The sequence below is a fragment of the Podarcis bocagei genome (assembly GCF_964188305.1).
Source record: "Podarcis bocagei genome assembly, chromosome: 13".
Classification (NCBI taxonomy): domain Eukaryota; kingdom Metazoa; phylum Chordata; class Lepidosauria; order Squamata; family Lacertidae; genus Podarcis; species Podarcis bocagei.
In genome coordinates this window covers 12,371,052-12,394,522 of record NC_138138.1, presented here as the reverse complement: position 1 = coordinate 12,394,522, position 23,471 = coordinate 12,371,052, and the positions used below count along the sequence as shown (strand labels likewise).

The 23,471-nt window shown below is 42.3% G+C and overlaps 1 protein-coding gene across 1 annotated transcript in view; it reads left to right on the top strand.

The window, feature by feature from the left end:
• Nucleotides 1–23,301, top strand: part of MAP3K3 (mitogen-activated protein kinase kinase kinase 3) — a 37,242-nt gene extending 13,941 nt beyond the window's left edge. The window contains exons 3-17 of the mRNA XM_081166379.1: nucleotides 175–249; nucleotides 1,529–1,569; nucleotides 5,044–5,143; nucleotides 6,514–6,627; nucleotides 7,019–7,139; nucleotides 10,795–10,928; nucleotides 11,239–11,312; nucleotides 13,228–13,295; nucleotides 13,981–14,073; nucleotides 14,548–14,739; nucleotides 15,339–15,487; nucleotides 16,122–16,253; nucleotides 16,377–16,506; nucleotides 17,272–17,449; nucleotides 18,635–23,301. Of these exons, the coding sequence (XP_081022505.1) occupies nucleotides 175–249; nucleotides 1,529–1,569; nucleotides 5,044–5,143; nucleotides 6,514–6,627; nucleotides 7,019–7,139; nucleotides 10,795–10,928; nucleotides 11,239–11,312; nucleotides 13,228–13,295; nucleotides 13,981–14,073; nucleotides 14,548–14,739; nucleotides 15,339–15,487; nucleotides 16,122–16,253; nucleotides 16,377–16,506; nucleotides 17,272–17,449; nucleotides 18,635–18,863 (1,830 nt within the window). The 3' untranslated portion in view covers nucleotides 18,864–23,301. The remainder of the gene's footprint in view (nucleotides 1–174; nucleotides 250–1,528; nucleotides 1,570–5,043; nucleotides 5,144–6,513; nucleotides 6,628–7,018; nucleotides 7,140–10,794; nucleotides 10,929–11,238; nucleotides 11,313–13,227; nucleotides 13,296–13,980; nucleotides 14,074–14,547; nucleotides 14,740–15,338; nucleotides 15,488–16,121; nucleotides 16,254–16,376; nucleotides 16,507–17,271; nucleotides 17,450–18,634) is intronic.
• The last annotated feature ends 170 nt before the right edge of the window (nucleotides 23,302–23,471 follow it).

Here is a 23,471-nt window from a genome sequence, read left to right as displayed (position 1 = left end):
CTCTTCCTTGGAAATGAGGTCAGGTTTTTTTCTGCAGCCCCATCTTTTGGACAGGGTGCAGTTAATGCTTGCTGCCTCCTCTCCTGCTTGCTGACCAGAGAGGAACATAATCATAAGTCCAGCTTTCCCTTTTCATTTACAAATGTAACATTGTATTTTTTCTTCCCATTTAAGAAAAAGCACAGTACCAGCAACTCAGCTGTCCTGAGCAACCAGTGTGTGTGTGCAGCAGAGGACAAAAAGGCTCAGGTAAGCAAACTTCTTCCCCGTCCTATACTGTTAGAAATTGAGGAGACATTTATATCTTTAGGTGTGTGTAAAATATGTTAAGGGACACGGGTGGCGCTGTGAGTTAAACCACAGAGCCTAGGACTTGCTGATCAGAAGGTCGCGGTTCGAATCCCCGCGACGGGGTGAGCTCCCGTTGCTCGGTCCCTGCTCCTGCCAACCTAGCAGTTCGAAAGCATGTCAAAGTGCAAGTAGATAAATAGGTACCGCTCCGGCGGAAAGGTAAACGCCGTTTCCGTGCGCTGCTCTGGTTCGTCAGAAGTGGCTTAGTCATGCTGGCCACATGACCCGGAAGATGTACGCCGGCTCCCTCGGCCAATAAAGCCAGATGAGCGCCGCAACTCCAGATTCGGCCATGACTGGACCTTTACCTTCAAAATATGTTAACAAAACAAGCAAACAAGAACATTCCATGCTCAAACCTCCTACCATACCCAACATGAGGAGGCATGCATGAAATATACATTGAAAGGAACCTTGGGCTGTAGATTATGAGGAAGCTGTGGGGTTCATAATCCTTACTCACATGTGACCTCTAGCCAAGACAGTGCCAAGACTAGTTGCATGGCTGAGATGCATGGCTCTCCTGTTGTGCTGCATTTCAGCTACAATTTTTCTGAGATGTAGCAATCTTTCCATGATACTATGCTGGGGGGGCTAAATGAATTTGCTCCACATTTATTCCAGTCCTCCTTGGAATGGAAGCCTTACTAGCACACTCTCCAAAAGCCCCAAAGGTTTGAACATTCTGGGGTCTAGCCAGCAGCCACCTTGAGAACCCCCTTCTTCCTTACGGGACAACACAGAAGAAGGTCTGGTGCTCCTCCTTCAAAAACATTGGCCTCTGATTTCACCCCAATAAAACCATCCATATTCTGAAGATGTGGATGATATTTTTATTTTTTAAAAAAGCATGGTACACTTAGCATCAGACTTAGTTTGACCCACAATCTGGAGCGACATGCCTTTTTTCCCTTCAAAATTCCAAAGTGCCCCGAGACTTAACCTCAGTTTTGCCATATAGTCTTAAGGCCTGTGTTGGAAATTACATTATAGCTTACCAAACAGGGTTCATGAAAGGGAAGAAATTAAAATTAACTGCACAGAGTAGTTACAGCAAATCCAAACAAATCCAGAACTTCTGCTCTGTAGTTAACTCACTAATATATTTTATTGTTTTGTGGAAGGAAGGAAATGCCCAAACATATAGCAGGTGAACTAACAATCTCTTCTTTGGCAGAATGACATCCGGATAAAGTTTGAATATAATGGGGAAAAGCGGTAAGTTTTTGTCTTCTTTTCACATACTTAACTATATTTTGGGTACATTTTGTGTGCTTAGTATAATTTGAATCTGGTTTTAATGAAGGGATTAGTTGTTTGCTAAAGACTCTTGATAACCGGTGATAAATTAGATAGGGATAAATTAGAGGAATCAACATCCTGACTAATACAAGAAAGATCCTGTTGCATTCTTTATAAGGTAGTTGTATTTGGAATCCAGTAGAAATTGCAAATGTTTACGATACCCATTAGATAACATGGCTCAATTTGTTAGGAGAGCAGTGAAAAATAATACAGAATGTACTGTTTGTTTGTGTGTATTTGATTTGTATTAAGTAACCATTTTTATTAACAATTAATAACTAAAAATACATAAGTAGGGTACGTTAGCTGGGGTAATGCTGAACAGTAGCCTTTCTATGGACTTCCAACTCCTAGAATTTCTCTCCTCAGTTACAATATGTTACCGAGTTTGGCTCCTACAGGCAGTGACCTTGATGTATCCTTATTAGCCTGAGCTGTTTTAGTTATTATTATTTATTGAATTTATATACCACCCTAATTAAATAAACAGGTGTCACTTACCCTCCCCTAAAATGTCACCTTAACTCACCTTGTCATTACGACACCAGATGTGGCTCCCTATACCTCCCTGTCATACATAGTTAAAATTAAGCGATATTTGGAGAAGACACCTTGAAATCAGTGGCTGTCCATTGATTTCAGTAGGCCTTCTCTAAGGAAGAAACATTGGGTGGTATCCAGTCTTAAAGTTCTAACTAAGCAAGAAAAGGGTCGGAAAAGATCTGCCCACATTTTACATAAGAACATCAGGGTAGCTCACGCATCAATCCACAATCTTGAATATATGGCCCAAATGTGGATCCCTGTTCTTCTGTGGGGTTATGCGAGGGGAGTACAGAGTAACTGGTATGCAGACTGTTTACCTTCTGATCTGTGAACGCCAGCATTATAGCTTTAAGATGTTGGTTGTGCAGAGCCAACTTCAGTTCCTAGGCACAGACATTTTATGTGTGAGTCCTGTGCAGAAATATTCCAGATTTCTGGGGGCATTTGATATTCTTGACATAGGATGCCAGTAGACATTTCTGTTCAGAAGTAAGTCCCTGTGAGTTCAATACATGTTTATTTGTCTTACCCTCTGAGCTCAATACAACTTATTCCCAAATATGGTGACTTCCAGGGGTTAGTCCAATCCTCATCAGCCCCAGTCCACATGGCTAGTGGTCACAGATAATGAGAGATGTCGTCCAACCATATCTGGAGGGGGCACCATGTTGGTTTACAGTCACATGTTTTGCAGGGATTATACATTTTGGGGCAGATGCTTTCTGTTTCAACCTTTAAACACCTGGTGAGGACTTTTTTATGCTGCCAGGCTTATGCAGACAATTAATAAAATACATTTACATAATAGTCGATGGACTCTGATTTTAAATGTTAATGTGTTTTCATTAAATATAAATAAACTGTAAACTGCTTGTGTGTTTTTTTTAAAGATATGGTGGTACATAAATATTTTTAGGAATCAGAATAAGAGGCCAGATGAAATGAACATAACACAGTAAAAAAAAACCTTCCAAACCCATTCCATACCATAAATATAATTTTTAAGTTAAGTGAGATGGTGGTGGTTTTCTCTGAATATATATACACACACACACACACACACACACACACACACACACACACACACACACATAATTCCATTCAAACATAAATATTCAAAGAGATAATGCAAAGATTGTATGATTAAAAAAAGAGTTTGAGTTGCATCTAGGGTTGGTCATACTGTGATTATAGCCACTGAAGTGCTTGGGCGTGAATAGCTTAGGTAAATTAATTTCAGTGGATCTTGAAGTAAAACCTAGCTGAATGCAACCTTCACTTTGAAATTCAAAATGACAAATATGTACAAGCAGCCACACCCAGGAGATGCTACATTTCCAGTAACATGGGGGCACTGGAAGTTCATTCTTGTCAGCAACAGGAGCAGCCTGATCCACGCTGCAACACAGCACAGTGCTGCAACTAACTTGGAAGTGAAACCCCAGCCCCCTTAGCGATCATCTTGTATGTTTTCCTGGTCAAGCAGGTGTCTTTGAAATGGGGGACTCTGTAGGGTATGGCTGTCTTACATACCCACTGAAAAGAAAAGCTCAATTGTATGCAAGCAGTAATTATGCAGCTATGTAAGACTTGCTCTCAAAATGCATTTCTATGTGTTTGATTTCAGCAAAGCTGCCAGATCTGACCACAAATATTTAAGTCGGGAATGGTCTGCCTAAAATTACCCCAATCCATCATGACTTTGCTGCTCTGAAAAAACCCAGTGGCGGGGTGGGGAAGCTCAAATGCTTATGCGTGTTTAATGAGCTATTTGCCTTTCATAAGGAGTTTCAGTGCAGATGTGAGCCAAGCTGTGTGCACAGTGTCCAAGTGTTATAATTTCAGTTTATTATTGGATTGGTTTCTCATTACTGTATAAAAAATGTTGTAGACTACTGAGTTGTGTGTGGTTTTTTTTTAATAATGAAGACAGCATTTTTAGATGGTTGAACATAGTAGGTTTTTAAGTTAACTTTGCTTTCCATCATGCATGTTATGGAGAGCTCAAGCAATGTTTTTCAAATGCTTGGAAGATCAAGTACAAGAAAGAAGATTCCACCTAAACATTAGGAAGAACTTCCTGACAGTAAGAGCTGTTCGACAGTGGAATTTGCTGCCAAGGAGTATGGTGGAGTCTCCTCCTTTGGAGGTCTTTAAGCAGAGGCTTGACAACCATATGTCAGGAGTGCTCTGATGGTGTTTCCTGCTTGGCAGGGGGTTGGACTCGATGGCCCTTGTGGTCTCTTCCAACTCTATGATTCTATGATTCTAAGTACAAAGCTTAGATCTCAAAATAATAGTTAACTTACCAAAATCTGCAGTGCCAGAAATGGAGAGCTGGAGGTCCCACAACAATAGTAAACTGGTTTGGAAAAATCTGGACAATTATAAATATGATCAAATTAACATACTATCAAAGACCCCAAAATGAACAATAAAACAGATTTTTTGAACTGTGGTCACTATTTAGTAGGCTTTGGAAAGTCAAATCACAATTAGTATACAGCCATATAATATTTTTGCATTACTGCAAGAGTATCACACACATGCTGTATAGAGTAGCATATATTTATTTTTCTTAATTCTGTTTGCTTGCTTTTTCATGTTCGTTGTATATTAATGTAGATACTGTTTATATGCCAGAATATCTTCTAAATTGATATTTTGTCAGTTCTCACGCACAATTATCATATGTGTGAAGCTGATGAGCACCTAAGAATCTCAGCACATGGTTGGTTAACAGTTTAGGGAAAACACTGCTGCTTATGTAATTGCTTTTGTTGCATGGATTGTTTAGAGCTCATTCTGCTTGTATTATCAGTATCTTTCTATCTCATTCAGAATTATCGCTTTTGCCCGGCCTGTCCACTATGAAGATGTGCAGCAGAAAGTGAAAACGGTTTTTGGGCAGCCGCTAGATCTCCATTACATGAATAACGAGGTACCAAAATACGCCCACATTTTGTTCTCAAACAGTGCTATTCAGATCCAAGGAGAAATACCACCACTCTCAAAAATCCAAACACCTTGGCAAGGGTGGGGGCATGAAAAGAGGCAAAAGTAGCTTTTCACATGGACAACTAACACACTTGCCCAGATCAAGGTAGTCCCATGAGGGGACAATATTACCAAAGAGTATTGGCAGTTTGCAAGTGTATTTGTGGGCTGAAGATATGAGCCCTTTACCGGCTCCCTTTTCAGGTGGCAGAGCAGATGGAAACCTTGCCCGTTCATTTGTACCACCGCAGTCTGCAATGTGGCAAATAGTTATACTGTGTTGTATCCAAACTTAGTCATGCTTACAGAATTGAGTTCATTGAGCCAACTCCAAGCATGACTAAGTCTGGATACAACCCACTGACTTACCCTTAACAGGAATGTTTTTTAAAGATTAGAACGAGATAATACATAGCATTTGAAACACTTGAAATCACTAAACAGCTATTAAGTACAGTCATACCTCGGGTTGAAGTAGCTTTGGGATAAGTATTTTCGGGTTGTGCGCTGCGGTGACCCGGAAGTAACAGAGCACATTACTTCCGGGTTCCGCTGCTCGCACAGATGGTCAAAATGACGTCATGCGCAAAAGCGGCAAATCACGATGCGCGGGCGTGGGTTGCATTTGCTTCTGGATGTGACGGGGCTCCAGAATGGATCCCATTCGCGTCCAGAGGTACCACTGTATTGTATCTGCCTCAGGAGAGCGAGGAAAATTCTTAGGGACGACTCACACCCTGGCCAGCACCTCTTTAATCTCCTACCTTCGGGCAGGAGATACAGAAGTATAGTCAGCCGCACCAACAGGTTAACACCCGTGGGCTGTTGGGCTGCTGAATGAAAAAAAATATTAGTGATGCAGTTGACTTCCAACAAGCACACAGAGTGCTAACAAGACTGAGTGTATGGGGGGGGCACGTTTAAATGCACTGCACACAGGTGGTATAGTGACAATAAAGGTCTGTTCTATTCTCTCCTCTCTCTGACCCCCACTCCACCCGTTCTGAGACGGTTTTGAGTTTTTTGCAGTCTATCAAGAAGATTGTGTGGGTGGGATATTACCTGCCCGCAAAAATAACACAACCAGAAATATATCCGGATATTCAGGGGTACTATAACTTGTTTACAGCCTTGAGCCTTTGTAAGTTTAATTCAGAGTAAATCTGTTAGTTCATTGGGCTTACTCTCAAGTAGGCATAATTCAACCTAAGAGCATTTAAAATTCTATCTTGCTGTCTCACTATTTCATCCCTTTGTTGTCTGGAGGATTTAAAATGTAATTTTTTACTGAGTGCCTGTTTTCTTGCATTGTAGTTATCTATTCCTTTGAAAAGTCAAGGTGACCTCGATAAGGCAATAGATCTGTTAGACCGAAGTGCAAATGTGAAACGCCTTAGAATATTACTGCTGTCTCAGGACAGAAACCATGTAAGTAAAAATAACACAATGTGCTGCAGTCTCATTTTTGCTATAAGCCCTTACCAGTCATTAAGCAAAACAGTGATGCCCAGTCCACAAGGTGGGTTTGGTCACCTGTTCCACTCAGAGCCTTGCTGCGATAAATCGAAAACCCAACAATTGAAAGCAGGCTTTATCATCCCAGTTGGAAAGCAAAGGAAACATCTGTGGAGCCCACTGTTTTGTATAGACCACCAAACTACATGATCTGACCCCCCAGAGCAAATGGGAATATATTTCAGACTGCATTTCTAGTTGCAACGATCCTTTTTTCCTCCCTGGGCTGCTTGTCCTTGGAATTAAAATATTAAGTCCCTCCAAACTCAAATTGCTTTTTTTTCCCTTCCTCCCTCCCTAACAGACCAGTTCATCATCCCATTCTGGAATGCCAAAGCAAGTCAGAATCAAAACTTCTCAGTCCATGGGAGATGTGAACACTGCCTTCCAGCCACCTGAAACCAGAAGCAGGCACTTGTCCATCAGTGAGTACTAGTGGCCTGGAAGCCAAATTTTTGACATTAATTTCAGTCTATACTAGCAACAATTCTGTTCCTCCAAACACTTTAGGCTGTCACTTAACAGCCTCTAAAGTTTCCCTTTTTTATCAGATATTTTGAACCGTCATTTTCAGTTGAGCTCGCACACACATATACATGTGGAGAGAAGCATTAAGAAATCATGAGAGGACAATTCAGTCTTCTAGGACAGTCTCTTGCTGCTGACTTGAAAGTCAACATTATTGGAACAAAAAACTTTAGGTTTTAGGTGTCAGGCCCCCATCCCCAAACCCAATGACAGCAACTCTTATTTGAAAGTAAGGAAGAGGTCTTTATTCAGTCTAATAGCAGTACATGTCCACAAGCAAACATCTGGTCCAGGAGTCAAGGTTCTAAGCTACATGAGCAGGGCAAGTGGTTCATATCCTAAAGGAAGCTGTGATGTTGTACCAGCAGTTGATATGCCCCTCCTGCCAAGCTTTTAAAGATGGGAGTGGTGCAAACTCACTTGCAAGACTCTCTCTGCCTGTGGTTTTGCTATGCACACGTATGCGTGCTCTGTCAGAGTGGGTACATCTGATTCGCCTTCATAAGTGACACCTGTCTCTGTGACAATACCGTGTTGTCCAGCTCTGCCAGCACTTCTTCCTGTTCAGCCCCTCCCTCTGGCTGGCCGAAGTCCTTCCTTCTCACGGATAAGGTTCTGCAGCAGCAGCATGGGAGAGAACCAGCAGATCTTCTTCCTTCTCTCTGACATTTGAAACCACAAGAGGAGGACCTTCAAGCCCCCCATCTGCTGCTTCTTCCTCTTGAGCTTGGAGCTGTGTGTGCCGGATCCTGACTGAGCCAAGGGGCCCATGACATTGGGCTCCGATTCCAGTTTTTGTTCCAAATCAGTTTTATTCATCCATATTGGATTACTGCACTGTTCTCTGTGTTGGACTGTCTTCAAATATGGTCCAGAGTCTACAGTTGTTACCAACAGTGGCTACTAGAATGTTCTGGAAGCCAACAATTGTACCATATGACAGCGATCTAATATTGACTACATTGGTTACCTGTTTGTTTCTGGGCTCAGTTTAAAGCACAGGTGCTTATTTTTGAAATCTTTAATAGATTATTGATTTTATTGATTATTTTATTTCTATATAACTTAATATATTCAAAATATCTAAGCGGTGTACAAAAAGCTGAAGCAACAACAGTCAACTTAAACAAAATATTACAAAAAACAGTTACATATAAAAATGTTACATTAAAACAAAGTTGCTAATATATATATATCTCAATTCATTTTCCTTCTGATGCACCCTCCCCTCTCAGCATCCGGGTTCTCACTCAGGATCCAACAAACTCTCAGCTCACTCACAAAAGTCTCACAACGAGAAAAGTTCCCTGGAAACAGCCGGTGTAACCTTAGTCTCTCACTCCAGACTTGCTTTTTATGGGCAGGCCCAAGGTGGCTGATCCTTCTTTAGGCTGCCCACAGCTGTGTCCCATTCAGCTGTACTCTGTGCACTGAGTTCCAGATACAGCAGGTTTACTGAGTTTCCCACAGGGTCACATCTCTTCTGTCCTCTCCTCCTCCAGTTGCTTTAATAGCATTGAACCTGGTAATTTCAAGGGCACCTTTGTTGATATGACTCTGCCTGTCTACCCCCTGAGTCCACCCCCTCCCCAAAGGCACACTCCTCCATTGTCCCCTGAGACAGACAGATGCCAGGAACCTAAGACTGGCCTTGGAGAACCTGCTCTCCAACCTCTTACCATTGGAAGTATGTTAGGCAGGCCTTTTCAGTGGTGGCACCAAGACTCTGGAATAGCAGTCTTCTGGGAGATGCAGCAGGCTTCCTTTCCTTTCTTCATTTAGGTAGATTTAGAAGTCTTATTCACTCAGACAGGCTATTACTGCTCTGCTATTTTTAAAGTTTTCTTGGTTTCATGCTGCTGCTTAGTTGTTAATGTAAGAAATATTTGTGTTTTAACATTTTATTTGCTTCAAGTGCAGGCTGTTATAGAAAAACAGGATAGAAGTAATAATGGATTTACAAGCACAGTTTTAAAGGGCATGGGGAACTAACCCTTAAGCAGATAACATGTCTGCCTTCAAACAATTCGTAAAGAAAAAAATACTTATAAAATAATTTGATACACTCCTATCTCAGTGATCTTCAGAAGAATGAGGGATGGTGCTATGACAGGTCATCTTGGCCATTGTGATGAAAGTGTTCCATGCAAAAAAGAGAATCAACTCTCAACCTGAAAGAGGGCTTAATTCCTTATTTGAAAACCTTATTTCATGGTTTGAAAAGGAGCTTACCCTTGACTCACAACACAATATCATAGCCTCTTGCTTCCTCCATTAGCCAGAAGATGGTGCTAGTGTATTGCAAGTTTTCATTGTAAGGAACAAAAAGAATTCTCTTTGAGTACAGTGGTACCTCTGATTACGAACTTAATCCGTTCCAGAAGTCTGTTCTTAAACTGAGGCGCGCTTTCGCTAATGAGGCTTCGCGCCACCGGTGCCCTTCCACCGTTCCGTTTGTAAACCGAGGTAAAATTCACTAACCAGAACACTACTTCCAGTTTTGCGGAGTTTTTTTACCGAATAGTTCATAAACAGGGCTGTTCTTAAACCGAGGTACCACTGTACATGCTAAATATATATTAACCTTTAAAATTTGGTAGCCTGGAGCTCTTTAAACACAAAATTTTAAGAGAAATCTGCAGGCTTATTTTAAAATTTGAAACAGTCATACGGAGGCAGCTCTGCTTGAGGTTGGGTATTTCAGCATACTGACAATATAAAGTGCGAAGATTCTCAGAACCAGCAAGGCATAGGTGACTTCTCACACAAAGTATGAGGTTGTCTCGGGTAGGGTGGAGAAGGTAGCGATGGCTCTAATCTCTTTAATGTTGAGTTACATTGTGCCCCCATGGCAGCCATTTTGTGACAGGCACCCCAAGCACACTCTTAAAATTCAAAATATGCCTGCTGGTCCGAGAAGGTTGGCAATTCGTTACTTAAATTAATAGTTTCATCTAACTGCTTCCATGTGAATCAAGCAGAACTAAAGAAAAGAAGCCAGAAGGGTTAAATTTGATCAGAGTCAATAGTCAAATGTGAGAACGGGGGGGGGGGGGAGACTACTTTTAAACTGCAGAGCAGCATCCAAAACACACCCTGTAACAGAGAAAATACTTATAAGGGATTTAGACAGCACAACTTCTAGCGTTCCTATGTTAGCAAGAGCCCACATTTGAATTTCCATAAAATAATTGAACTAAGCGTCAAGCGCAGCAGGTCTAAAATGATGTCCTTTTGTTTAGATGAAATGCACACTAAAGAATAGCCTTTTCTCTATTCCAGGGGTGGGGAAGTGAATCCGGCCAATGGACTGGACGCAGAACTGCCCCACCCTCCACAAGTCACTTTTGACAGGTGGGTGGGGCTGCCAACATGTCAATTATCTAATATCATAGGATACACTCCGAGGCTCTCGGTTGTCTCTTTGCAGTTACTCTGAATAACATTGTCCCTGAGTCTTTCAAAAGTGCAGGAAAGAACAATTCTGTCCCTCCTCTGCTCAGGTGCTCTTGACCTTGTGCATCCTTTTAATAAGCAATTCATAATCTTCAGGTTCTCAGACCACAGGTCGAAGTTCACCACCTCCAGGGTATGTTCCAGAGAGGCAGCAACGAATCGCTCGTCAGGGGTCCTACACCAGCATCAACAGCGAAGGAGAATTCATTCCAGAGACCAATGAACAATGTGTGAGTTCAGTAAGGTGCTCCTCATCTTTGAGTATTACATAAGAAGCTGCCTTTATACCATGTCAGGCCTCTGGTCCACCTAGTAATTTCTACCCTGTCAGCAGTTTCTTGTGGTCTCAAACAAGCGTCTCTTCCAGCTTTTATCAGGAAATGCCATGGATTGAACCTGAGACCATCTGCATGTGTAGCACATTCTCTGTCTGAGCCATAGCCCTTTCCCAACTTTCTTGGTAGAGTTCTCCATTCTGCCTTTTCGTATTGTATTGTGTCTTAGATTATATTGAGTTTGACTTTCTGTGACCTCTTCTAGATGCTGGATCCTTTAAGCAGTGCTGAAAACTCTATATCTGGCAGTTGTCAGTCGTTGGGCCAGTCAGGAGACAGGTATGGACCTTAATGGGTTTGGAATTGATTTTACTGTCGTCCAATTTCTCCTTGGCATGTTTGGGTTGCTAATGAATTTTCCTTCATGTGAGATTGACAGGGAACCTTGGGGTGTTTCTCTCTCCAGCATTATTTGTCTTGTCTCATTTGTGTTAGCTCTTTTCTTCATAGAATCGTAGAGTTGGAAGGGGCCACAAGGGCCATCTAGTCCAACCCCCTGCAATGCAGAAATCATTTGCCCAACGTGGGGCTCAAACTCACGATCCTAAGATTAAGAGTCTCATGCTCTACCGACTGAGCTATCCAGATAAATTCAGTTACATCTATTTCTTTGCTCCTGGCACTTGTGGGTGAATTGTAGATACTCAAGGACCCTTAGGAGGTACAGATATTGTTAGTCTATTCCTGGCATAGACCCTGTAGTAAATTAATAATAATAAGAATAATAATAATTTATACCCCGTCCATCTGGCTGGGTTTCCCCAGCCACTCTGGGCAGCTTCCAACAGAACACTAAAATACAATAACCTATTAAACATTAAAAGCTTCCCTAAACAGGGCTGCCTTCAGATGTCTTCTAAAAGTTTGGTAGTCAAAGTCAAAACGGATTTACTTTACCACTAAATTCATTTTATTGGCCTCCATACAGTCCCTTACTGTTGCAAGCATGGGTTCAGCACCTCTACCGCTTCCCTTGAATATGATGAGAGAAATACTAGTCATTGGTATACTGATGACACCTTACTTCAGAGCCCTAGATGACCTGGCCAGCAGTTTCATGTAGATGTTAAAAAGTATGGGAGATGAGATGGAACCCTGCAGGACCCTATAAGCACAGGTGCCATGAGGACAGCAGTATTCTTCCAGCACTACCTTCTGGAATTTAAGTAGGAGTGGAACCACATTGCCCCTAAACCTGTCGGGCCTCAGAATCCAATTCTGATTCCAGAGGAGATAGCTTTCCCCTCTCTTTGGTGCTGGATAACTCTTCCCCATAACTACTAGCAGTCCAAGAGGGGAGCCAGTCTTCCACTTTTCCATTTTTAGGGGACACAGGAAACATTACCCCCTTCTGCAGCACATGCCTATGTCATAGAATACAGCCTCTTTAAAGCACGATCAGGTTTTCTCCTAGGAGACAGGGCTTCACCACTCTCTGCCATACTATATAAAAGACCAGTGCTGAAGCAACACTTGCTGATCTTTGTTTCCAGTATCCAGCTTAGGTGAATCTGATATCCAGCCACATCCCAAAGCTTGCTCCATATGAGCTCTCAATGTTCCTGACTCTCGGCCACCTGCCCTACACCTGAACAGAATGCCCCCGCTCTGTGGTGTCTGATATTGAAAGCTGCCAAGAGGTCCAGGATAGCTAGCAGTCTTTCAGTCCCCTTGTCATATGTTATCGCATTGCATCAGGGTAACCAAATCAGGTTCTTTGATGACAAAAACCAAATGGGAATGGATCCAGATTGTTTAGCTGGATAACTTGCACTACTATAATGAGGAAAGCTGTATTTTGCCCAACGAGGGAGGAAACTGGATCGTATATTTTTAAAAATGTAAAAGATACATTAAAATTTAAAATATATGCTAAAAAATGGATTGCATCTTTGGGGTGGGAATTTTACAGTTAGCTATGTGCCCTGGCTGAATTTTTCTGAAAGTGATACCCAGTTTGTGGATGGGGGAACCCAACAGATTGTGTAAGTTCTCTGTTCAGTTATGCATATGTTTATATGCAGAAATCCCACAATACTGCATTGGATGTGAATAAATGATTGTAATTTATTCAGGTTTAGGCTATCCAGCTTCTTCCTAAGTCGTGAGAGGGGGCATCACATTAAGTTGTAACACAGGCCATTCTTAGCCCAGTTTATAGGTACAAAACTTAATTCTTTCTCCCTCCAAACAGTCTTTCCTACAGAAAATCCTGCATGCCCAGGGCCCAGAGTTTCCCAGACAACAGGCAGGATTTTTCAGGTATGTCTGTATAGTTTTTAAAATAATTATTTGAGCTGATGGTTGTTGACAGATAACAGGAGAAAGAAACTCCTACCTTGTTTGTTTCTCTGTTGTGTGTTGGCTGCTCCTAGTCAAGATTCTATATTCTCTTTTCTGATTGCAGAAAGACATTTTGAAATGTGCAGACAACTCCTCTGTCACTTGCCAGCAGTTACCTGGCTTCTAGTCTAATCAGGGTGGAAGATACTGATGTGGAGCCACATCTCGTTTGCCTCTCCTATTCTTTTGCCACCGATCGGTTGAATGTTGCTGGGTCAGGGAGAGAATTAACAGTTTTCAGGATACGTGCTTATGCATTGGTTTCTCTTCCCTCCTGAAACCACCTGTAAGGAGGAGGTGGACTGAAACTAAGAAACTTATTTTAACTACCAGAAGGGCAAAGATGAAAATAGCTAATAACTTATTCTGTGGGCTGCATTTTTCAGACAAAGTGCTGTGTGCCATCTGCCCTGCCATCTCAGTGGAAAAGGAGCTGGATTTCAGTGATCTGCATATTTCAATGGGTTCTAGAATTTAAGATTTAAATGTATTTAGCAAACCTTTTCTTCCAGTCATGAGACTCGTGGATTTCCCTCCCCTTTGGGTCATTAATCTGTGCATGTTCCTTAAGTTAACTTGTTTTGCTTTGTCTCCCTCTATCCAGATCGTGAGAATCAAATCCATGACAAAGCAGAGAAAGGAGGGACCTACCCTCGGCGTTACCATGTCTCCATGCAGCACAAAGATTATAATGATGGTGGGTGTGCTTGCACTGCAAGAAAGCACCCTGCTTTTTATCTTAATGATAGGGTTGCCCTTAGACATCTCTCCCAAGGGGAACTATCTGTATTTCCCTAGTGGCTAGGCCTCTCTCTGCTTCTCTGACTCACTTTTCTTGAAATTGCTTGGGAGAACTCAATGGAAGCAGGAGGAGTGACAAATACAAGTGAGAATAAGACTTTCCTTCCTTCTCTTTTCCTGTAGTTGAATAGCTCAAGAAGAACAGAGAGAAACTCTGTTTCTTGCATGTGAACCACTGGTGAAGCAAGTTGTTGGCCTGTGCACTACAGGATTAATCCAGAGCAGAGTTGTCCATAGCTTAGGTTTTTGCAAACTCAGAAGTCATACCTGCAAAGGCTTCTTGCTCTGTCCCCAGCCCTGATTCCCCACCCCCACCCTGTAGCCAGACAGTTTTATTTGCAAACTTTGCTTTCATAACGTTTTCTAACAGGACGAAGGACCTTCCCACGTATTCGACGTCACCAGGGTAACCTCTTCACACTAGTGCCATCAAGCCGCTCCTTGAGCACCAATGGGGAGAACCTTGGCCTAGCATTGCAGTATCTGGACCCCCGGGGGCGCCTGCGGAGCGCAGACAGTGAGAATGCTCTCACCGTGCAAGAGAGGAACATTCCAACCAAATGTAAGCAGTCTGTTCCAGATTTGCGAAATGCAGCACTATTGTGCTTTCCAGTGCATTCAAGATGGGACAGAAGGAAGCACTTGTTCAAATTGATACAAGGTTTTGGGGTGGCCACTAACACAGGTGGCTTTTTAACAGATAAAATTGACTCTCAGTGGCTCTACATCCTGAGGGTTTGGAATAAAGCTTCTGTTTACCAGGTACTAAGAATGAACAATAATATGAGATGCTATGTCTTGTAATGCTTATGAGTTTTCCTGGGGCTACTGACAAGATAGAGTGCGACACTACATCAAACTGTTTGATGTTTAATATCAGTTCTTATAAACTACAGAAGGACGGAGAGAAATGTGTGAAAAGCTGATGTTGTGGTCCTAAAGGCCCATCAAGCAGAAGTCAAGTTTTAAGAACTCTTATCATCAGAGCCAAACATTATATGCCACACCTTGAATCTTTGATAGGTGGCATCTCTAGCTTGGAGACTGGAATTATCTCCGTTTCATTTAGTAATGCAGGTATAAATAGCGTCTGTTGACAGGTGTAGAAGACTATTCTTGAGGATGACATTATAAACTGAGAATTCCTTCTGTATTTGGCAGCTCCAAGTGCCCCAGTTAATTGGCGGCGAGGGAAGCTCCTGGGGCAAGGTGCATTTGGCCGTGTGTACTTGTGCTACGATGTGGACACAGCCAGAGAACTTGCAGCAAAACAGGTCCAGTTTGACCCAGACAGTCCTGAAACAAGCAAGGTACTTGAACGATACCACTGGGAACACTGTCTAAAGTAAATGTTCGTATTTTGAAATACCATGCTAAGTAACAGACATTCGAACGAAGCATGATTTGTATAGAGATATCATGGTTGGTTCTTTCCCTTAGAATCCCAAAATGCAATCCCACTGCACTCAAGACTGCCAAATTATTCACAAAACTTCACCACGTCACCTTTCCCTTTCCCATTGGCTGGCACAAGTAACCAACACCTTTCCCCAAGTAGGCTAGAGAAGCCAAGCACTTGCCTGTTTACTGGTCTTTGACCCTTAGTAATCAGCTAATAGTAACCATTTTGTTAATCTGGTTGCCACCCTAATAGAAATAATTCAGTGGAAATTGTTAATAACGTCAAAGTAGTGGGAAAACTAATTTCTAGGCAAGTTCTTGCTGAGAACTTGTCACTGCTGCCAAATTCAAAGGTGGTTCAGTAGTCGGCTGTCTGGACTTGAGTGAGGATCCTGGTATGAAAAAGTGCTTTATCCCACAGTTTTCCCCAGTATGGACATAATGGGAAACTGATTTAACAAACTACATCTTCCTCAATGGGGGAGCATGCAGGCACACACATTCTTAGCGCAATGAACTAACTGGCTCTCTTCACGCCTGCAGGAAGTGAGTGCTTTGGAGTGTGAAATTCAGCTGTTGAAGAACCTTCAGCATGAGCGCATTGTCCAGTATTATGGGTGCTTGAGGGACCGAGCAGAGAAGACCCTGAGCATATTCATGGAGTACATGCCAGGGGTAAGAATTGAGCTAGTCCTCTAGAAAGTGATTGCCGTCTGCTTCTGACCTGCAGTGGATTTGCAAGATTATTTCCTTGTTGTTGAAGCCCTCTTCAATACCTTTCCTGCTTTTCCTGTGAAGGGTTCTGTCAAAGACCAGCTGAAGGCCTATGGCGCACTGACGGAAAATGTGACCCGGAAGTACACTCGGCAGATTCTTGAAGGAGTCTGCTACCTTCACAGCAACATGATTGTACATAGGGATATAAAGGGTAAGAGATGCCCACATGACTTGAGCCAGTTCCCTCAACCTGGTCTCTCTTCCTCTTCTTGGCTCCCCTCTTGATGTATTGACTGTGATCTCCCGGAGACTGAGTGACATTGCCAGACAAGAGGACATAGCCCAGGTAAAACCAGGGATGTTCCTAGGGGACCAGATCTATCGGACCATACCAGCCCCCTACCTTGCAGAAATCCACTACGTGGAATACCGCAGACTTCTTACAGCGGCTAGATTAAATGTCCTTGACTCTGCGATATTGTGGGGAAGGTACAGGGGAGTACCATACGCCCAGAGAACCTGTCATTGCGCCATGGGTGTGGTTGAGTCCACCAAACACATTCTCTTGACTTGCCCTTCTTATGCAGAGCTTAGACAAAATTTTATAGACCCACTTCTATGTCAATTTAGCTCCCTACCCAGAGAAAACCAGGTTTTACACTTGCTGAATAACGTCACTAGAGCTATACCTTCCTTGGTGGCCAAATTTCTTTTTTAGCTTTTAAGCGCCGCAAGACTATAATTGACTGTATTGATATGGGGCTATCTGTTTAGCCCATTTTAGTGTTGGCTAAGCTCTAAAATCTTCTTGGATGTTTTAACTGTGTACTTTTTTCTGACTGACAGTCGAATAAAAGGTTGATGATGATGATGACTGCTAATACCCTGCAAGGTAGAGTTAGTGACAGACTTTGAATCACTGTTGCTTCCCTCTCCCTCTCCCTCCCCATCTCCCTCCTTCCTTCCCCCTTCTCAGGAGCCAATATTCTCCGGGACTCGGCTGGCAATGTGAAGCTTGGGGACTTTGGGGCCAGCAAACGGCTGCAGACAATCTGCATGTCTGGGACCGGCATCCGTTCTGTCACTGGCACGCCCTATTGGATGAGTCCAGAGGTGATCAGCGGCGAGGGTTACGGAAGAAAAGCCGACGTCTGGTGAGAAGTTGCTTTGTTCTGTTTGTTTGGTGCATAGTTCTAGCCAGGATTTCTGTGTAGCTGAAGTCCATAAGCTTTTAACCTTCTTACTAGGAGTACAAGGAACATTTCTGAAAAAGGAAAGTGACATTTTTGTCCAGAATACCCCTGACTCAAATGACATACTTGGTTAGTCTTCCAGCTGCTTGTATCTGCTCTCTGTTTGGGCAGGGACTGAGTTCACTTCCTAGCAAGGATTAATTTATGTGGTAAAAGGTGGCTGAATGGTACACCCTCTGACCACTAACTCTAGATGTGTAAGGGTAGCTTTTCAGTGATAAGGGGCTGAACTTTTAGAACCAAGGGCAGTTTTTCCATCATCATATACGCCATCCTTTCTTCAATTAATTCTGCCTTAAGAAGTGTTCTTCATGCTCAATTCTTGTCTCTCCTCCTAAGAAGCCAAACACTTGAGTGTCTACAAATGTGTCCTTGACACATTTCTGAGTGTGTCCTTTTATTGCATATCTGCAAGGTTAGCATTTAGGCTGCCTCTTACATTTTTTTAATAAAAAAAAAATTAAAGCTCCTGCCAAGGCCACATCTGGAAGAGCTTCAAGCCATTCCTCTGTGGCCTTTTCTTTGAATTTCCAGGGCTGAACTCTGATGATAATAATATATCCTTTATTAGGCATAGCAAACCACACATTATCAAACTCTAATAGAATTAACTTCTGTACGTGTGTACTGTAGGAATAAAATGAGGTGTGTGAGTTCAGTGGATCTCCAGACAAAGCTATTTCTCCAGTTGAGTTATGTTGTAAGAATATTTGTCATTTTCTCTAGCTTCATTCGGAATTGAAAGTTGGATCTGGCGTAGTTTGACTTGGCCAAAGAGATGAAGAATTTTAAAATAATCTGGCTTCTGAGTCACTTGCTTTTTCAGCTTTGTTTGATATTGGTTCTCTATTCAGCCCTCTATGTCCTGATCCTCCTAAATGATCCGCAAAAGCTTATGCCCCAATATATTTGTTTGTAAGGTGCCACAAGCTTCTTTGCTGTTGTTTTTAGGTTGCAACAGGCTAACTCCACTTCTCCTCCTTAATTTATCTCGATTGTGCCCATTGTGTGGGTGTCACGGGAACTCCAGCGCTGCCTTTCGTTTTCTAAAACAGATCATTGAATTCTATGTTCTCCCATCCCCAGGAGCCTTGCCTGTACTGTTGTGGAGATGCTAACAGAGAAGCCACCCTGGGCAGAGTATGAAGCCATGGCAGCCATTTTCAAGATTGCCACACAGCCAACTAACCCCCAGCTGCCTTCCCACATTTCAGAAACTTGCCGGGACTTTATAAAGAGGATCTTTGTAGAAGCCCGACAGAGACCCTCAGCTGAAGAGCTGCTCCAGCATCCCTTTGCACAGCTCCCATACTGAATTGCCCTCCCCAGAAACAGTACTTCTTCCTTGGCTTTTAGCATTTTCTCCTTGGGAGGATGCTGTGCTGTGGCCCTTATCCGAGCAGCAGCTCCAAATAAATGCTGGCACAGCTGTCTTATTTGCCTAGAGAGGCAGTCGGTGTTTGAGGAGCAAGGCAGGGACGTCAGTTGCTTTTATCTGGATAGATTCTTCTTTGGATTGATGCTTATAGCAGCTGTGCAACCTACATCTGCATCTCTGTCCTTACCTGTGCTGCTGCCATGAAATGTTTGGTGGCATGCTTCCCACAAGCATACGAGCTGGGAGCGGCTTAGGAACCACCTCACTTGAATGTAGCTGTGTATCAGAAGCTGGTCCAAAGTGGAAGGGGGCTTGTGGTGTCAGAACTTGTGATAGCTTCTAAAAGCTACAAAAATGTGTGTTGGCTAGCATTCTGTGTTTCGCAGTTCCCCAGGACTATTGTCAAGTGCCACAGAGAACATGGACTCAGTTATTATATATAATAATTATTATATATTTTATTAAGTATTCAGCATCTGAAAGTGTTCAGAAAATATTGATTTAGAAGAATATGTGAATAGTGTTGTTTTTTTATATAATGACAAACCCAAGGAGCTGGAGGCAGAGTTGTACTTTCTTTCTGTTTGCCTTTTAACTCTCTCCTATCCACATTTCTGGATGATGAGATGGGGGTTACGGTGGAACACAAGCACAACGAGGCCTACACAACAGTGGCCCCTGAATGAAACGAGGGAATCGAGCTTCATTTTGACAGGGCTGTCTGAAGGTGCAATTCAGGACTGTGTCTATGCAATAACTGTGCTAACACAGGATTTATTATCTGGCACAAAAATCAGCATCCTAAGATTCAGTATTTCTAACTTTTATTTATTTTAATTTAATTCTTTTCAAAGCAAGTTTCTGGTCTTCATGGCTGCAGAGAAACTCTAAATGTGGAGGGTTTGAGAGGGGCCTGGTGACTTCTTAGAAGTCACTGGGGGCTGAGCAGGATACAGCAGTTGTGGCATGTGCTTAGTGCCCTTGCACAAAGAGCAAAAGCCAAATAAATCATCAAAAACAAGAATATATACAGATTTTTACTTTATTTGCATAATTTATTGAGATCATGGAATGTGACATTTTTATGGATTGTTTTAGCACAGAGTATCACATGCTGGATATAGACAGGGGTTGCCGTAGGACAGCTATTGCTCGCAGCTGATGAGAAAGAGCCCTACATTGGGAGTTTCATATAGCTGGCCTATCATGCAGCTGTTAATAGCTTTCCTATGAAAATGCTGTTCCTTTGAAACTTCAGGCTCTTCTATATCTGTTAGATGTCTTCTTCCACCCAGGTATTTTCTGCAGAACAGCCGCTGGTGCCATACTCAGTTTTTTGCCAGTCCTTCAAACCAAAGACATTTCCAGTGCTGCCAAGGTCTTATTTCAGGGAAAGGTGAAAGACTGCTGCTAAGCCTAATAAAGACATTTGTTTTGAGGTTTTCATGTGATCTTGGATAAAAATAGCTTTATAAATGGAAGACGCATGCCTGAGCAGCACAGGCGAGGGAGATATTTATGCAAAAGCTGTACTTGTGATTGTGTTTTCATAGAGTCACCTAATCTAGCAGTTGTGTGAAACAAAGGGACAAGGCCTGATTTCAAATGTGCATTATCTTTTGGCTAGGAATCCTGGGGATTTTTAAAGGGGAAGTCATGACAAACTTCATTGCAGGCAATCTAAGCAGTATCCTCTTTCAACTAACTGTTTAGCGGCCAAGGGAAATTTGCTTGTTTTGCTGTATAAAACCTCGGACTGGGAACCAGATGCAGTCAGACAGGGCCTATGTAACATAAGGACCTGCTCACATTCCAGAAATGTTCGCTTCAAAAAATGCACTTCCTAGGATAACTGAACAATTTGACCAATGTGTTGTGCTGCAAAAAGAATGTGTACTTCTGTTGTGTCATGCTTCCAATCACCTGTTCTTAGCCTTTAAGAGGTAAAATTTATCCCTCCTCTTTCCAGCCAAGAGTCATTTACGACAGGCACGTTGACACCGTCTTAGGGTAGCCAGCTGTTTTCGTCTCTGCATAGTTGAGGATTGCTACCATCCCTCAGCTTTTTACAGGGCTACAGATGTTTACTTAAATCACAAGCTGGCAGCCTACCAGCTTGACATGTTGATTAACAGCCAACATGCTTCCAGTGGACCTGCAGCAGTATATCTGAAGCAGAATGCAGTCATCATGTGAATAAAATGTAGCAAAGGTAAGAGTTCTTTCCTTGTAGCAGTGATAAGGTGTAAATGTAGCTTCTCTACTCTGTTTAAGGCAGGCATGACCCTGACCACTGGTCCTGTTAGCTAGGGATGATGGGAGTTGTCCCAAAACAGCTGGAGGGCCAAGTTTGGCCATGCTTGGTTTAAGGCTTCCACAATGCTACTTTTAAGACTGGATGCTGTTTTCTGAGGGGAGAATCCAGGATTTAAGGAAGTACGTAGTGTGAGTTGTTCCTTTCAGGTAACAGAGGCTCAAAAAACCTGCAGTGATTCTCTCCCCCACCCCCTTTATCTCACCTGCCAACATGTTTGAAGGACTTGAAGAGAGGCCTGAAATGTTTGTTGTCCTGAAACATGCCCACCCTCAGCCCAAACTGTGGTCTGTGTACCCTGTGACTTGGCAAATGCCCGGCAGCAGGCTTTCCCTCCACCTGTCTCCAATAATGTGATTATTTTGGCTGGGCTCCCCCTTTGTGTGATACACTCCAGAACCCAGACCCAGAGCCTCTGATTAAGCCTAAGAAATAAGCCAAAGCATTACTTGTATGGTCAGCAATGCACTTTTACAAATGTGTGTATATCATTCCCTATTTGTTATGCTTTTTACATCATGTAAACAAATGATGGTGCCTCTTATCTTTTTTATTTATGCTGTATTTGTTGATTTTTATAGATATGTATAGCAACTGTTATGGGATGGGAAAGAAATTGACACCTTCATGAATTTTAAAAGTGGGGAGAGAAGCAGCTGGTTTTGCAGAAAATTTGAATATAGTTTTATAACAAAATGTGTTAAGCCAAAATACCTCTTTGTTTCCTCATGCACCCATTGGGGCAGTGGGAATGTTGAATTCGTTTCATAGAAATAGCATAGATCCCAATAATAAAATATCTGGAATGGGTTGCTTTATGAGCAATCTATCCATAGGCTTTGTCCAGGAGTCCTGGTTAGGTTTATTACAAATCTGATTAAATTGTTGCAGCACAAAGTGTCACCAGTGTAAATCTTACTTAAGTTACTGGATGGGCACATCCATTTGCATAACCTTTATTGGATGTCTTCAACCTGGATTTGACATTGACTTGTTGCATATGGATTGATTTACTACTCAAAACAATTTAGAAGGATTGATTTGTCCCTAAAATTGCAGCTAAATCAATTACCAAAAAATGGCCAGTAACTTACCCCCCCCCCCTTCAACCATTTCCAGTAAGAAAGTACCGTAAATTCCTTCTGTAGTATAAAGCCCCATTAATCTGTTCATACTCATTTTCAAGCACTTTGTGGCCCCCTGATACTTTCATTTGCACTTTTGCTTTCAGTAAGTTTCTTGTCCCCATGGGTGCAGATGAGAAAACAGGTTGCTGAAGGATAAATTGCAAATTTTCCCAGATGGAACTGTAACCATATGTGAGGAAAGAAAATAACGGTGTTTTGGGCTTGGCGTGACGATTCTGTATCCTCCAGGTTCACCCTCTTAATGTTCTGCTAAACAGGATTATTCTGTCTTGGTTACTGTGGGTGTGAATGATTCAAACACATCTTAAAATAGCTTTTTGCATTGGAGAAAGCTACCCTTGCCAGACAGCCTTTATTTCTTCTCTTATTGGCCTTTAGAAGAACAGCTGCATTGCTGGATGTGTGATATGGGGGCTGTTCTAATATCTGATTTCAGGGTAAAGTTTTAGAGAAGAATATACCTTTATTACATTATAGTCCAAAGCAGTTGAAAGGAAGTCCCACTGACTATTGCAGTTTGCTTCTACCAAGATTGCTGCCTCTACAGCACAGCAGCATGATTATGAAATTGCTATGTGGAAGCTAGAAGATTGCACATTTTGCTTCTCAATCTGCTGATCTGTAATCCAGAGTATTACCTATAGATTTAAATTGCCTGTATTGGAATAAGTGGTTTGATTTATTGAAACCTAAATGGGGGGAACTTAAGTATTTTTAACAAGTGGACCATGTGTGCCTCATAAGCCAGCAGTAGCATTGTGAAGTTTATCAACTGAACCTGGAGTGTACAGAAGACCTTGAACCACTTGTGTCTTTCTGTTTTTATAAATATCTATACTGACCGGGGCTTGCAGTGCAAAGCCGGGCCAAAGTATAACTTTTATTTACAATAAAATAACATTTTTGGCTAGTACTGTTTTGTACGTACCTCTGTTGTTTGGATGCTTGGGTTATTTAGAGGCAGCTAAAAGCTAATATGGCAAGGAGTTCCCTCCACCATCAACCTTCCTCACACCTCCCAACTTTATCATGGTATATGCCATTCCCTTTCTGCAAAGTGGAGTGGACTGCAATTTATGAGTG